The sequence below is a fragment of the Arvicola amphibius genome, chromosome 1 (assembly GCF_903992535.2).
Source record: "Arvicola amphibius chromosome 1, mArvAmp1.2, whole genome shotgun sequence".
Classification (NCBI taxonomy): Eukaryota; Metazoa; Chordata; class Mammalia; order Rodentia; family Cricetidae; genus Arvicola; species Arvicola amphibius.
The window spans coordinates 75702810-75715838 of NC_052047.1; the positions used below are offsets into that span (position 1 = coordinate 75702810).

At 46.9% G+C, this 13029-nt stretch overlaps 1 protein-coding gene across 5 annotated transcripts in view; it reads right to left on the reverse strand.

Moving 5' to 3' along the window:
* Nucleotides 1–224: 224 nt before the first annotated feature.
* The window catches only part of Cobl (cordon-bleu WH2 repeat protein), a 227651-nt gene continuing 214846 nt past the window's right edge, over nucleotides 225–13029 (reverse strand). For all 5 annotated transcript variants that reach the window (XM_038345836.1, XM_038345861.1, XM_038345845.1 and 2 more), the window contains one exon: nucleotides 225–1612. In XM_038345836.1, coding sequence (XP_038201764.1) covers nucleotides 1595–1612 — 18 coding nt within the window. In that variant the 3' untranslated portion in view covers nucleotides 225–1594. The remainder of the gene's footprint in view (nucleotides 1613–13029) is intronic.

Genomic DNA, 13029 nt, shown 5'->3' on the forward strand with positions numbered 1-13029 from the left:
TCACTTCTGTCAGGATGTGTTCTGTTGCCAGAGGGGCAGCAATGGGGCCAACATCTCTAAAACCAGGAGCCAAAATAAACCCTCTTAAACTGTTTACCTCAGGTGTTTGGGCACCGGGATGGAACACTGATTAACACAGCAGCCAACTTATCTGTTGGCAGAATAAATTAACTCCTCCATTTTGCAGGCAGGACATACACCGTAGCATGAAATCCACACGACAGTTACAGGATTGGATTTGCATTTATTTGTGGCACTAAGAGAAAGAGCAGACAGCTGTGACTAAGAGCAATTGGCTGGCAGCTCTCGCCTCACTGAGAAAGTTTAGCAATGGTAATCATACAGTACCAAGTCCCCATTCTGCCCGGCGCCTAGATTTGAAACAGGGTGAACCAACAAAATGATTTCATGTATATATTTTTTTTTCACTAAGGAAGAAATTTTGTATCATGAACTGCTTTTGACTTCTATTGCTGTCATGGTTTTCTTTATATAAGAAAAGGTTTTAGAGACACATGAAAAAAAAAGAAAGAAAACCACAAAACTTCCTGCTGAGCATAAATTCTTTAAAGATGGTGTCTACACACCATGTGCTAAGACTGTCATGTAATACCAGAGCAGCTGCTGGACCATGCTGAAGTGTGTCAGGATAAAATGTAAGTCACAGCATATGCAGCACAGTCTGAAATGCCCTTGGTGACATGTAAGCACCCAACACCTTGCTGCTTGGCCCTCTGCAGGATCTCTGAAGGCTATTGGTGAAGTCTCAGGCTCCATGCAAGGCTCCTTCAGAGTGGCCCGCTGCACTTCATAGCCTGCTGGGGCACTGGGGACAGCTATACAAGGGGGACACAAGCCTTAAGAAAAGGGACAATCCTTTCAGTGTTTTGATCTTTGCTTCCCATCATCTTGTAAGGAGCCAGGAATGTCCTGCTCACAAAGTCAAGGAGGGCTCCTGTTCTGGGCAGCACTAGTTGATTGTTAAAAGCTTAGTTGGTCAGATCATGGTCCAAGATCATTTGTGGTGGGAGGATTCACCATGTGAGGAATAGAAATCTTATGCTTTACTGTCCTGCAAAAGTCATCCTGTAGCAGCCTTCCTCCATCACTCTTCATACTCCAGAAACTGAGTGTCATGTAGCCTGTGATAGAATCTAACTGTTTCTGTTGATTTATGCTTTTTATCCACCTAGAATTGAAAAGATCTTAAATAAGTGATTTTAACCACGTGTATGTGGTCAAAGTCTCAAAGATGCAAAAATCAGTGTAAGGCATGATTCCTTGTGCCCATAGCTATACTCAAGTATGAGTGTTGAGTTTCATCCTGTGTGTTCCCATTACTCTGCCAACAAGAGCAGTTTATTGGCAACTGTGAGCATTCAGAGGCAGATCGCATGTCCTTGGCACACAAGCCCCACAGCAAAGCACCATCTCCCCTTTGACTATTACGCAGGAACACCGAAAAAAAATCCACTGTGGGCATTGGCCTGGAGACAGGGAAGTATCACTTCTTGATGGTTTTGTTTCCTGTCGCGTGGATTCCTTTAGTGATGATCCTGAGAGCTGTACAGGTGGTTTCTGCAGCGGAAGAACCTCACACGAGCAAGGGGACCTGCAGTGAAGATGGGGAGAGTCACTGTCTCTGTGGACAACAAAACGTACAGAAAAGAGATGTGCATGTGTTGGAGAACTGAAGTCTAGACGAATGGCCATGCTGCTTACTGTCCCAAAGAGCCTTTGCAAAATACAAATATACTGTAATCTTCCAATGACTTGTGAGAAAAGAAAAAGCATTGTGGTATCCATAGATATTTGTTTGTAGGTCTCTCCCCCAAAACTATACTCATTGCTTCCTGTGTTCTTCCACCAACAGTCCTGCTGGAAGGGACACCTGGAGTGAGGAACCGATGAGGGAGCATGAAAGTTCATCCTCCATTTAGCAGAAAGGGCCACATAGCTTCTGCTGGCTCAGTTCTCTCCTGACAGACCAACAACAGGAAATCCTGGTCTAGGGGCCAGTCTCTAGTGCCTCTGATCACGTTTTACAGAAATGAATTTTGTATGAAGTAGCCACTGTCTTTCTCCTAGAGCATCAAACTGGGAAACAGTTGGGACAGTGCTGGATAGAGAATTCAGCATCATGCTCTACCTTTTCGGTTTATCCACCAAAGCAAATACTCAAAAGGCACAGATTCCTTCAGAACTAACACAAGCACACTGGGTCGACAGTACTCAACTTAAGTCCAGTGGACCTGCTGTGAGCCGGGTACCACGTGTACACACTGATCTACCTGCTGTGAGCCGGGTACCACGTGTACTGCACTGATCTACTTGCTGTGGGCCGGGTACCACGTGTATTGCACTGGTCTACCTGCTGTGAGTCGGGTACCATGTGTACAGTGCAAGTCTTAGCTCATCTGCATGTCAGCTCAAGATAGAAGTGACATGCTATCACCATCATTAGGAGTTTTGCCTCTCATAAAAAGGCAAGGTGAACTGTGCTTCAAGTCAAGCGCTCACATAGAGTTTTATCTCAGCACAGGTCTTCTGTCCACGGGCATATGCAGCTCTAATTTCTTTTTTTTTTCTTCACAAGCACCAATAATCCATCCCATGCAATCCTGTAGGATCCCCTCTACCTCAGTCACCCTGACAGTCAGGAGATCCCCTCCCTTTGCAGTCTTGTTAATGAAACTTTGGACCAAGGTATAGGTAGATCCCCTGTGAATCTCAGCTCATTCTGAAGAACCTCCCTTGGACTGTCTGTCCTGTGTATATTTTCTCAGTTGTCCCTCACAAGGGCTTGGGGTTCTCCAGTCCATCTGATGTCTATAACCCTCCAATCCTCTGTTCTCGTTCCCTTCCTCCACCCTTAACCTGCATGCATAGGGCTCTGCTCCATCAAGGGGGTCTCCATTTAGTTGGGTCTTCCCAACAGCCCTACTATAACTCAAGAAGAATGGGCACACTATGTATGGAAGTGTGTATTCCCTCATGTTTGTAAGCGGAACATCTCAGCCCCAGGTGGCGGCTTTGGGAGGTGAATAGGTCCCTAGGAGTGCAGTGTCTACCCAGGGCTTAGTGTCTGGCCCAGGCATGGAACAATTCTGCATTCTCACTACTGTGCTTCCAGCCCAGTGACACTAGACATTGTCCTCATGGGCTTGCCATCTGGGAAAAGTCACCGTATGCAGTTCCTTCAGCCATTTGTCTGTGGCCGTGTCTTGCAGCAAAAGACACAGACCTGGTGGGGGATACTGCCAGCACCATCAGCCCCAGAGCTAGCCTAACACCTGCAGCATGTGTGGATGAAGGGGGTGGTGTGGCCCTCTGCTTCCACCTGCGATGCAGCAATGGGGGAAATGTGTGAATGATGACCCTGTGGGGGATGGCGGCGCAACAGGTGAGGTGGATGTACCAGCTTTGCAGAAAAATGAGTACTTTCTGTATAGTGACATTTGATCAGAGACTTGTGGTACAGCCACAGCACGTTCAGCTGGGAGCCTCTGGGTCAAATGCTCACATGCCTCCACATTCTGGGTCGGCCTTCCTGGTGAAACTTGGGAGCAAGGAGATGTAGGTGGCAGCCCTACTAACAGCTACCAATTATGCAGCTGTTCAGTGGCCATACCATGTTCCTTACAAGGACTTCTCCCGTCCATCTGACACCTGCAAATCTCCAAGTCAATGCTCTAGTTATGCTCTTCCATCCCATGGCAGATCTGTTTGTGCCGGGCTCCAGAAACCCTGCAGAAAGCTGCTGAAAGCCAACCGAAGTGAGGGGGAACACGGCTGCATTAGCTACTGGTTAAGAAGGGATAAGGGCTAGCGTACCCATGAAATCTTTTCTGTGACTTTCTTCCTCTAAACTGCCTCAGCAACACTGTTGCAAATCAATCGACTATTTGTAGCGGTTGCTTTCTGGACTTTACTGTGTCCACTGATGTAGTTATCTGCCCTCACTCACTGCATCTATACAAGGAGTCTTAGTATCAGCTAATGTATGCCCTCTAGCTTTGTTCTTTTGGATTTTAAAGTTCATTTTGTCTATCATATGTCCTTTGCAGTCCAGTATAAATTTAAGAATCAGCTTTTTCAATAAAAATTTCAATTAGAATAAAAGGGAGAAGGGAAAAAAGTTGGGAGCAGAGTAGGGAAGCTATAGCCACATTCTACAGCTGAGATCAATTTTACTATGCTAGGAGAAGAAGCAAAGAGGAGATAGAGGGTTAAGGGTCCAATGGCTAGGACAAGACCTGTATCTAATGCAATCAGGTGGCGTCATGGGGTTGGGGAGAGGATGAGGTGAGGCAAGGTTAGAATGTGGTCAGCCACCTCAGTTTGACTCAGAAAGGGTGCCTGCCTGCAGGTGCCACAGACGAATCTGGGGAGGGCTGGAGTGGACAGCATAGCAGGGGCCACCTGGAAGATCCGGGGAGGAGGAGATACCGCCAGGGCCATCAGTGTCTCATGAAGATAAACGGTACAAAGGAAGCTGAGAGAGGCTATGAGTTAGGAAGAAGCTGAAGAGGCAGCTCCAAGGGCCATGGTGGAGGATGGGCAAGGGTGGTACCTCATGGAGGACTCAGCATAGCCAGGAGTACAGGCCAGCAGGCAGGCAGAGATCTGTAGGCTTATAGAGTGGGAGCCCATCCTTTATAATAGTACTCTCCTCCCAACTCCAGAATCTGCCCTCCGTGCTTCTCTAGCCAGGTTTCAGTTGTTAATCCAAACCCACAGAATAAATTCACTTCAGAGTCTAGAACATCAAGAAGCCAGGAAAACTGTGTCCAGGGGGTCAAGAGAAACACAGGGGGACACTTCTTTGAAAAGTACCCAGTAAACTGCTCAGAAGTTTTTTTCTGATTCCCTGTGGTGAAAGCCTGCAGGGTGAGAAGAATCCAATATCTTTGTGGTGACCACTGGGGTAAGGGGGGGTCCTAAGAAGAAGACAGCCAGGAGAAGATGGGTAGTACTGAGGGCAAAATGCATGCCAGTGGGGACAGCCTTTAGGTAGCTTGTCTGGATGAGGTACATGGAAGGACGGAGAGTTTGGTTATAAATAAATGATTACTGTAGTAACAACTGAAATAAGACATATCATCTCAGAGACAGAGATAGGTGGTAGGTAGATTGTGTGTGTGTGAACACACACACACACACACACACACACACACACACTCTGAAGACAAAGTCTTAGTATGTAGTCTTGACTGGCCTGGAACTCATTATCTAGACCAGGCTGGACTCTTACTTATGTATGGACAGTCCAGTGGCCTCTGCTGCCTCTAGTGTTGGGATTATGTTTTAACAACGCATGGATGGCTGACACCACAGCCACAATCAAGATCACAACAGCACTCTCAAGATTTCCTTAAAGTCCCTTCAGTCCTCAAATGCCACCAATAATCCAGCACTACAGAGGAGTTTATAGTTTCCAGAATTTTACAGCAATCAAACAATATGGCATGTGCTAAGTTTTATGGCCAGGTTGTTTTCAGCATAATTGTCTTGAAATTCATCTGTATTGCTGCAGTCACCCACATTATTGCTGTTATTACAGTAGCTAACTGTATGGACCATCGTATCTGACGATTGTTTGCTGATGGGCAGCTCTTCCCAATGTTGAGGCAGTTATACACGAAGCTGCTGCAAGCACCGTACGCCAATGTACCCATCTTCTTGCCCCTCCTCTTTTGTTTTCCTCCACAAGCGGTGAAGACAATCAGACAGAACAGGCGCTTTCTGACTTTTTCTTGTTCTACTGTCACATACCGGTTAGCTGCCAATTTTCACTGATGGCCTTTATCAGTCTGAGGAAATTCCTTTTTTCCTGTTTTACGGAGTTTTTATGAGAAACGAAGTACACTGTCAAATGCTTCAAAGGAACCTATTAAGATGACTTAAAAAATGGTTCATATGGGAATAGACTTTAAATGTTAGCCAACCTTGCACTCCTGGGACACATTTCTCCGGGCCACCATTTTCATATTGTTTTCTCTTACCTGTCTTTGTCTGATAGTGGAATCTTAGTGGATTCATAGGGTAAGTTGAAACCTGCTTTCCTCTTCAGCTTTTGGGATGAATTTGTTTAGAGGTCTTGTTATTGGTGAAGATATCTAGGAAGTTTGGAAGTGTGTGTGTGTGTGTGTGTGCGCGCGCGCACGCACACAAGCCTGTATATATGTGCTTGAGTGTGTGAAGGCTTTTAGTAAAAGCCTTATTATTTAGTTTCTTTACCAGACCTGGAGCTATTCAACTTATGTATTTCTTCCGGAGTTCTGCATTTGTGTTTTCGTAGTTGGAAGCTGATGTGTTTAAAGTAACACACCCATGGCATGAAGTCGTGTGTGATACTCCCTTTGGCTAATAGTCTCTTATGATGTATGCAAAATCCGTGTGATGATATAAATGTCTCCTTCCCAAAACTGACAAAGAATCTTTTTCTCTTGATATATCCTGTGCCAGTCTGACCCATGTGCTGGTTTTGTTACAGAACCAGCTGTGGGGTTAGCTTTCAAAATCAGTTTTCTCTTTTATTTTATTGGTTCCTGCTTTGACCTTTACTTTCTTCCTGCTAACTTTAGACTTCAGTTTCGCTCTTCTTCTTCTAGTTTCCGAGTGAAGAACATAACCCAGCACCCAGCCACAGAACAGCAAAACTCCATGGAATTCTCTAGAAAGCACACCGCTTAGCTGCATCTACACTTTCATGGCGTAATTCACAATCACCTCAAACTACTTCCTCATTTTTTTTCTTTTGCCCATGGGTTGTTTAATTTAGAACTCTATTATTTCAATACTTGAAATTTCCCTGAGGCCATTTTGTTATTAATTTATAATTTAATCTTGTTATGGTCATGAATCACTGTTTTCTAGTATCTGGGTTCATTACGGGGCATGTCTGAGCCATCTTCAGTGACTAATGCTGCAGGCTGTCTTTCCATTTCCATTTGTTATCTGATTAGCTTTGACTGGACGCCAGATAGTGCTAATTTTGCCTCGAGTGTTAAATGGTTTCACATTCATATGTATATCCTTAAACTTTGTTCTGAGATGTGGTCATTTGGAGTTACTTTGATCCCTGATGGAAAGATTTGGGGGCAGTACAGGATCATGTAAACTGTTGCCCACTGCTGAGCCCAGCCTTGGAAGACTGGAAGGCCCTATTCTCCACCTATGAGGGTTCCAGAGTCTCCTCTTTCAGTCTTTCTTGGTGGTTCTGTTTGCAGCCTCACTTGTATGTGCTCGATACTCCAGGAGATCCTACAGGTCTCTGAACTTCTCTTCAGTACTGGCTGTCGCAATCTCTTCAGTACTGGCTGTGCATGCCAACTGCCTTGGTATTCTGGGACTGCAGCTTTGCTTCTCAAACAAGGAGTTCATGGGTGTGCTGGATAGTTTTCTGTCAACTTAACACAAGCTATAGTCCCCTGAGAGGAAGGAACCTCATTGAGAAAATGTATCCATAAGTTCAGACTTGCAAATTAAGCAATCTTGCAGAGTATTTTCTTAATTAGTAATTAACTAGCAATGCAGTAGGGTCCAGCCCATGGTGGGTGTTACTACACCTGGAATAATGGTCCTGGGTTTTATAAGAAAACAGTCTGAGCAAGCCACTAGGAGTAAGCCAGTAAGCAGCATTCCTCTGCATAAGCTCTTGCCACCCAGGCTCCTGCCCTGCTTGAGTTCCTGTCCTAGCTTCCATCAATGAAGAACAGGGATGTTAAAGTGTAAGCCAAATAAACCCCTTCCTGCCCAACTTGCTTCTGGTCACTGCATTTTATCACAGTAGCAGGAACCCTAGCAAGAACAATGGGCCTGTGTCAGCACCGTTTCTGCACTACAGCTCAGATGTTGCTGGGGAAGGAGATGCTGGATGTAGGCCTCACTATCTGCTAAGTTGTCTCTCAAAGACCATGGACTTTGTGGCTTAATGGTTATTTACTTTGAAGTCACATTTTCCTAAATGTTCAGCTGCTTCTGGTAGGCTGATAAATCCAGTTCCTGAAATTACCTTCTGGATTGTCATAGCTCCCAGAGACCCACTGAGTCTATTTAAAAAGCTGTGCCCTCCCTCCTGTAATTTGATTCTACTGGCCTACCTCCCCTGTTCCAGGTTAGCAGTCTCCCAACTATGCCAGATTGTTTTGCCCTTCCCACTCAGCCTACACGAAATGTGCCAAGGCAGAAGCAGGCAGTATGAACAGCTACAAATTACACACACATATATGCACATCCTGGCACACCTGTAAGCTCTATTCTTCTTGAGATTCTTATAAAAAGCTAATCCCAAGATGGTTAGGATGGAGTCCCACTAAAATAACCTGTGAGCTCCTTGAATGTGTGCGTAGCACCCTATGTACATGTTTACCCGAAAGACAACTGTACAAAGCAAACTCCGGTAGCATGCCGGGGAAGTCACCCAGGAGTCAAGTAGGCTAATTTCTTCTATATACTTCCACTGCACACAGGTAAAATCCTCAGCCAGGTGTGATGGTCGCATGCCTGCAATCCCAGCATTCTGAAGATGAGACAGGAAGACCTGGAGCTCAGTACTAGCCTAGGCCACACAGCGAGAGCTTGTTTCAACAACAGAAGAAACAGGGTGAGCAGGTAGGCAGCGGGGTCGAGAGTGAGGATGGACACGGTGTGAGATAAAACAGACAGAGCAAGCTGTCATCAGAAGCTTTGGGGGCTGGACACGGGGATATTTGCTGCACAATTATTTCAACTTTTTAACATGTTCGAAATCATTTTTATAAAAAGGATAAAAACTATCTTTCATGCAAAAACAAAGAAATGGAGCTTGCTCAACTGCATTTTATAGAAGTCAGAGTAAGGAATGGCTATGAAGACTAGGCAGGTTTTCAAGAAAATCCTCCAGCCAGCCTTGAGATCATTTAAAAAAAATCCCACAATGTAAAACCACAATGTGTGTTCGTGTCAGGAGCACACACTGTGGACTGTGGACTTGCACCTTGGCTGGGTGGAGCTCTGAGAGAAGCTCGCACTCTTGTTATCCCTGTATCTTCCACTGGTATGATGAGAGCGAGGTCTCTGTTATAGCGGTGTCAGGTGGCAAAGATCATTCCACAGGGTGCCAGGCACAATGGGATGCCCAGCACACCTGCTCACTGTGTGGTTCCGGGGCGCTTCTATGTTGGCATGCTTCCCCACACACTGCAAAAGGCTACTTGTGGCTCTTGGTTTTGGAGGCCTCAGCCCATAACTGGGTCAGCCTAAGATTTGGGTCTATGGAAGCACATCACAGAGGCAGCATAGGATAGGGCATGTGTGGCGGGGTACATGCGTTCCTTTCACAGGACAGAAGCAGAGAGCAAAAGGAGCTGGCCAGCGATGACCATTAGGCTTCTCTTTTGGCATATGGGCTTCTGGAGAACACGACAGACACAGACTACATCACCTCCCAGGGCCAGGGTTAGTGATCTGTAATGAGGGTTTGGCATGGAGCCACAGGCTGAGTGAGCACTCCCAGAGAGCTAATGCTAGGATACTGAGAGCATTTTTCTTGGGGTATGATGATACCTTACCTAAGAGAATCTCTCAGGACACACGAAGATAAGTGGGAATGGGGCAAGCTGGTGACAGAAGGAGAAGGCAGACAGAGGAGGCAGGGCAGCTTGCCCATCCTTCGGTCTCACAGACAGTGTAGAGGGTCTGGAGGTCATGCCCACCTCCAGCAAGACCAATATGATGATGCAGCATGGGTTGGAACAGTTCTCAGTATGTTAGAAAAAAAATTTGGAGGAGGAAGTAATGCTCATACTTTCTATTTTTTTTTTGGTATATATAAAAACAAAATCTGCAAAGGAGAGCATGGGAACGATCTAGCTAGACTGCCATTGAAGCAAGTTTAGGGAGGCAGGGACCTGTCAATGAAGCCCGAGTTTATACTGACAGCGAATGATGACAGCTCAGGCTGCAGTTACACTGCCGAGTTACTGCCATCTAGATGGGCACCAGGGATGGTCCTACTGTTGAGAGTCTGCTTCCCTGGCCAGCAGACCAGCTGCAGCCTGGGAGACAAGTGTGTGTGTGTGTGTGTGTGTGTGAGGAGAGAGGCGGTGCCAACAGAGATCAGTCCGGATGCCACACACTAGAACCTCCTCCAAGACTCATGCTTCCTAAAAGGGTATCATATTATTTTGTTTAGACAAGAAGGAAAGTTCTTCAGGGGTCACTAGAGAATACGGGAAGCTACAAATTTAACTTTTATTCTTCTTCCTTGCTTGCCGTTACCTGCCAAGGAGAATACTCTCTGCACGGAAAAAGGTGAAGTGAACAGTGCTTCAGGGAATTCTGGGAATACTGCTGCTGGAGAATGAAGGGTGTGTGTGTGTGTGTGTGTTTTGTAGAAAGAAATTGCCAAGAGAGCAGGAAATTCTCTAATTAAGTGCTTTTCTTCCAGGCTGGGTGGACGGACTCTAGGCACTGAGGAGTCTGGGGGAGACAGCAGCTGATTGACGGCTGAGGGTGCAAACAGGCCAGGAAGGAAGACTGGAGATGCCCAAAGGTCATTTCATTTCCCCCAAGGAAAGGAAGGTGTGAACTTCCAATTTGAATCGGATATCTGGCAAGATTTTCTACTGATTCTCATGGGCAGTGACCTCTTGGTGTATGGACAACAGGATGCAACAGGAGGGCTGAGATGTGCAGAACATCACGAATGAGGCACAGTCTCCTAGTTCCCCTTTCAGCTCGTGACCCAGTGCCCGCGCTATGCTCGCAGCTGTTGATGGGGCTGAGGGTACAGCGATGAGTGAGCCTGGTTGTGTAAGGCCATGCTGTGCAAGCAGAGGCCCGCATCCAACAGGACTCACACGAGCTCTCGGGGGACCCGGAGCTGTGACCTGCATTATGAAGGGAAAATGACATAGTGACAAGGTGGGAAAAGAGAGGCAGCCTGGGGACTGAAGGAGCCTTTTGGAGAGTTCAGAGTGCATGCGAACACAGGAAGGATGAGCGCACCTGGTAGTTGCCTGACATGCTTTACTGCAGCTCTACTTTCAGAGACAACAGGTAGCGTGGGGGAGCTCTCACAGGAACATCTTGACCTGTCTTGAGGCCATTCCAATCTAACTACACATAGCTAGGCTTACACATGAACAACCTGGGCCCAGTGTTCAAAGCAACTGTACTTAGGAATCAGGTCTGTGCTGACACGGGTTTCTGTTCCCTAGTCCCTGGAACATAGCGTTCCCTTCAGATGCAAAGGAAGAGGTTTGTTTTTCTCCTCCCTAGCTTGGGACCTCCTGATCACGTCATATGTCTAATCAGTTCTTGGGGCTTCCTGTTGAGGTCAAGAGGCATGACATGCCTGTGTCTGCATCTGTGATTCCTCTAGTGGGAAAGAGGGCACCTGTGCTGTGTGAGCTCAGCGTGGCTCGTGGGCCTTTGCCAAGGCTGCCAGGAGCTGATAAGATGTCTGGGCATTGCAAAGGTGCTGACCTAGGAATGCTTTGCCAGGAAAACTCGCAGGATATCAGCACCCCACTTGCCTATTTATCAAATGGAAGCCACAGCCTTTCCTCCCAGGGGAACAGAGCGGGAGCTGGTCATGTCCTCTCTGTGCGGTGGGGTGGGGATTCTAAGCAAGTTTTTCAGTGAGTCTGAAAGGTTATTTCTCTCTTTTTGTGTCTCTGTGACACAGTGCTCTCTGTAGGCACAACGAGGCTTCATTCAGCTGTCCCTGTGCCAGCATCCTGGAAGGTGCTGCTGAAGGCTTACAGGATGAAGCACTGCCATGTGTGTGTTTACATCTACACACAGATAAGAGGAAACGGTGTGCCTGTGCTCCAGGCCCTGACACAATTCCTTTAGCACAGATCTGCTGAAGCAGATGGGTGCAGAAGGCTGTTTTACCTTTGCTGGGAATGAAGCACTGAAAGGAGAAGGAGGACGCTACCACGGGGATGGGGTTGTGCACTGAAACCTATCTTTGGGAAGAGGGGGGCATCCTAGGAAGAAATGTGAGTGGTTACAGCGGAGCTGCATGTGTCCTCATATGGAATCAGAAGCAAATCAGGCAGCTGGGAGCTGCACTGGCAGAGACCTGGGCCACTCCCACCATGCCGGCAACTGTGAACGCTTTGATAAACAATGATGTCATCTTTAAGATATTTATTCTTTCTCCATCAAGCTGACCTTTTTGGATCATGGGCAGCATCTTCCCAAGGAGCCCTGCATCACAGTAGGGTGAACAACCATCTCACTTTGCCTGCCATGGTTGGTTTCTTTGTTCTTAAAGTTCTAAACCTTGGGGATTAAAGTTCTAATCCTTGGGGAAGTCTCCGCCCCAGGATCTGAGCTGAGAAAGGGCTTTCTCAGTGGCAAAAAGCATCCTGCCCTGTGGACTGAAGCCTTTTACAAAGTCCTGGAGAGCCAGATTCAAGGTCCCATCTGATCAGGAACTTACACCGATCGTCCAGGCGTGAAGAGCCACACAGATGCCTAACTGTAGAGAGATCAGTCCAGGCTGCAAAAGTCACAGTCGTTCTGGATTTTCCTCAAGGTCAGTTGGATCAAAGAAGGGAAGAAAGTGAAAGAAACAGTAGGAGAGAAAGCCCGTGTGTTTCACACTCCAGAGCCATCAAAGCCCGTGGTATACACAGCAGGAAAGCAGCACCTATCAGCTTTCTGAACCTATTGCCTGAAATGTGAGCATTTCCCCTTATACCCGGCTCTACAGAAAGTGGCAGGGGGGAAGGCAAACCAGTGCCCCCTAAGAACCCAGTGCCTGCCCAGGAGAGAACAGTGTAGCCCATGAGTACCCGCACTCCCTCCCCACCAGAGGGGCTGCTGGGGGCTGCTCAGAAGGGTATGTCATCCCATCCTGGCTTCCTAAGTCACATTCTGCAGCAGGTGGCAGAGGTCATCTGGGCACAGTAGTGACAGACAAAGTGACAAGAACCTGCTCAGTGTTATCTTGCCCCACATCACTCAAGACCCAGCTTCAAGTAAATTCGCCAAGGTTGAGGCCCTTTGGGTTTCCCATGTTTATGTAAC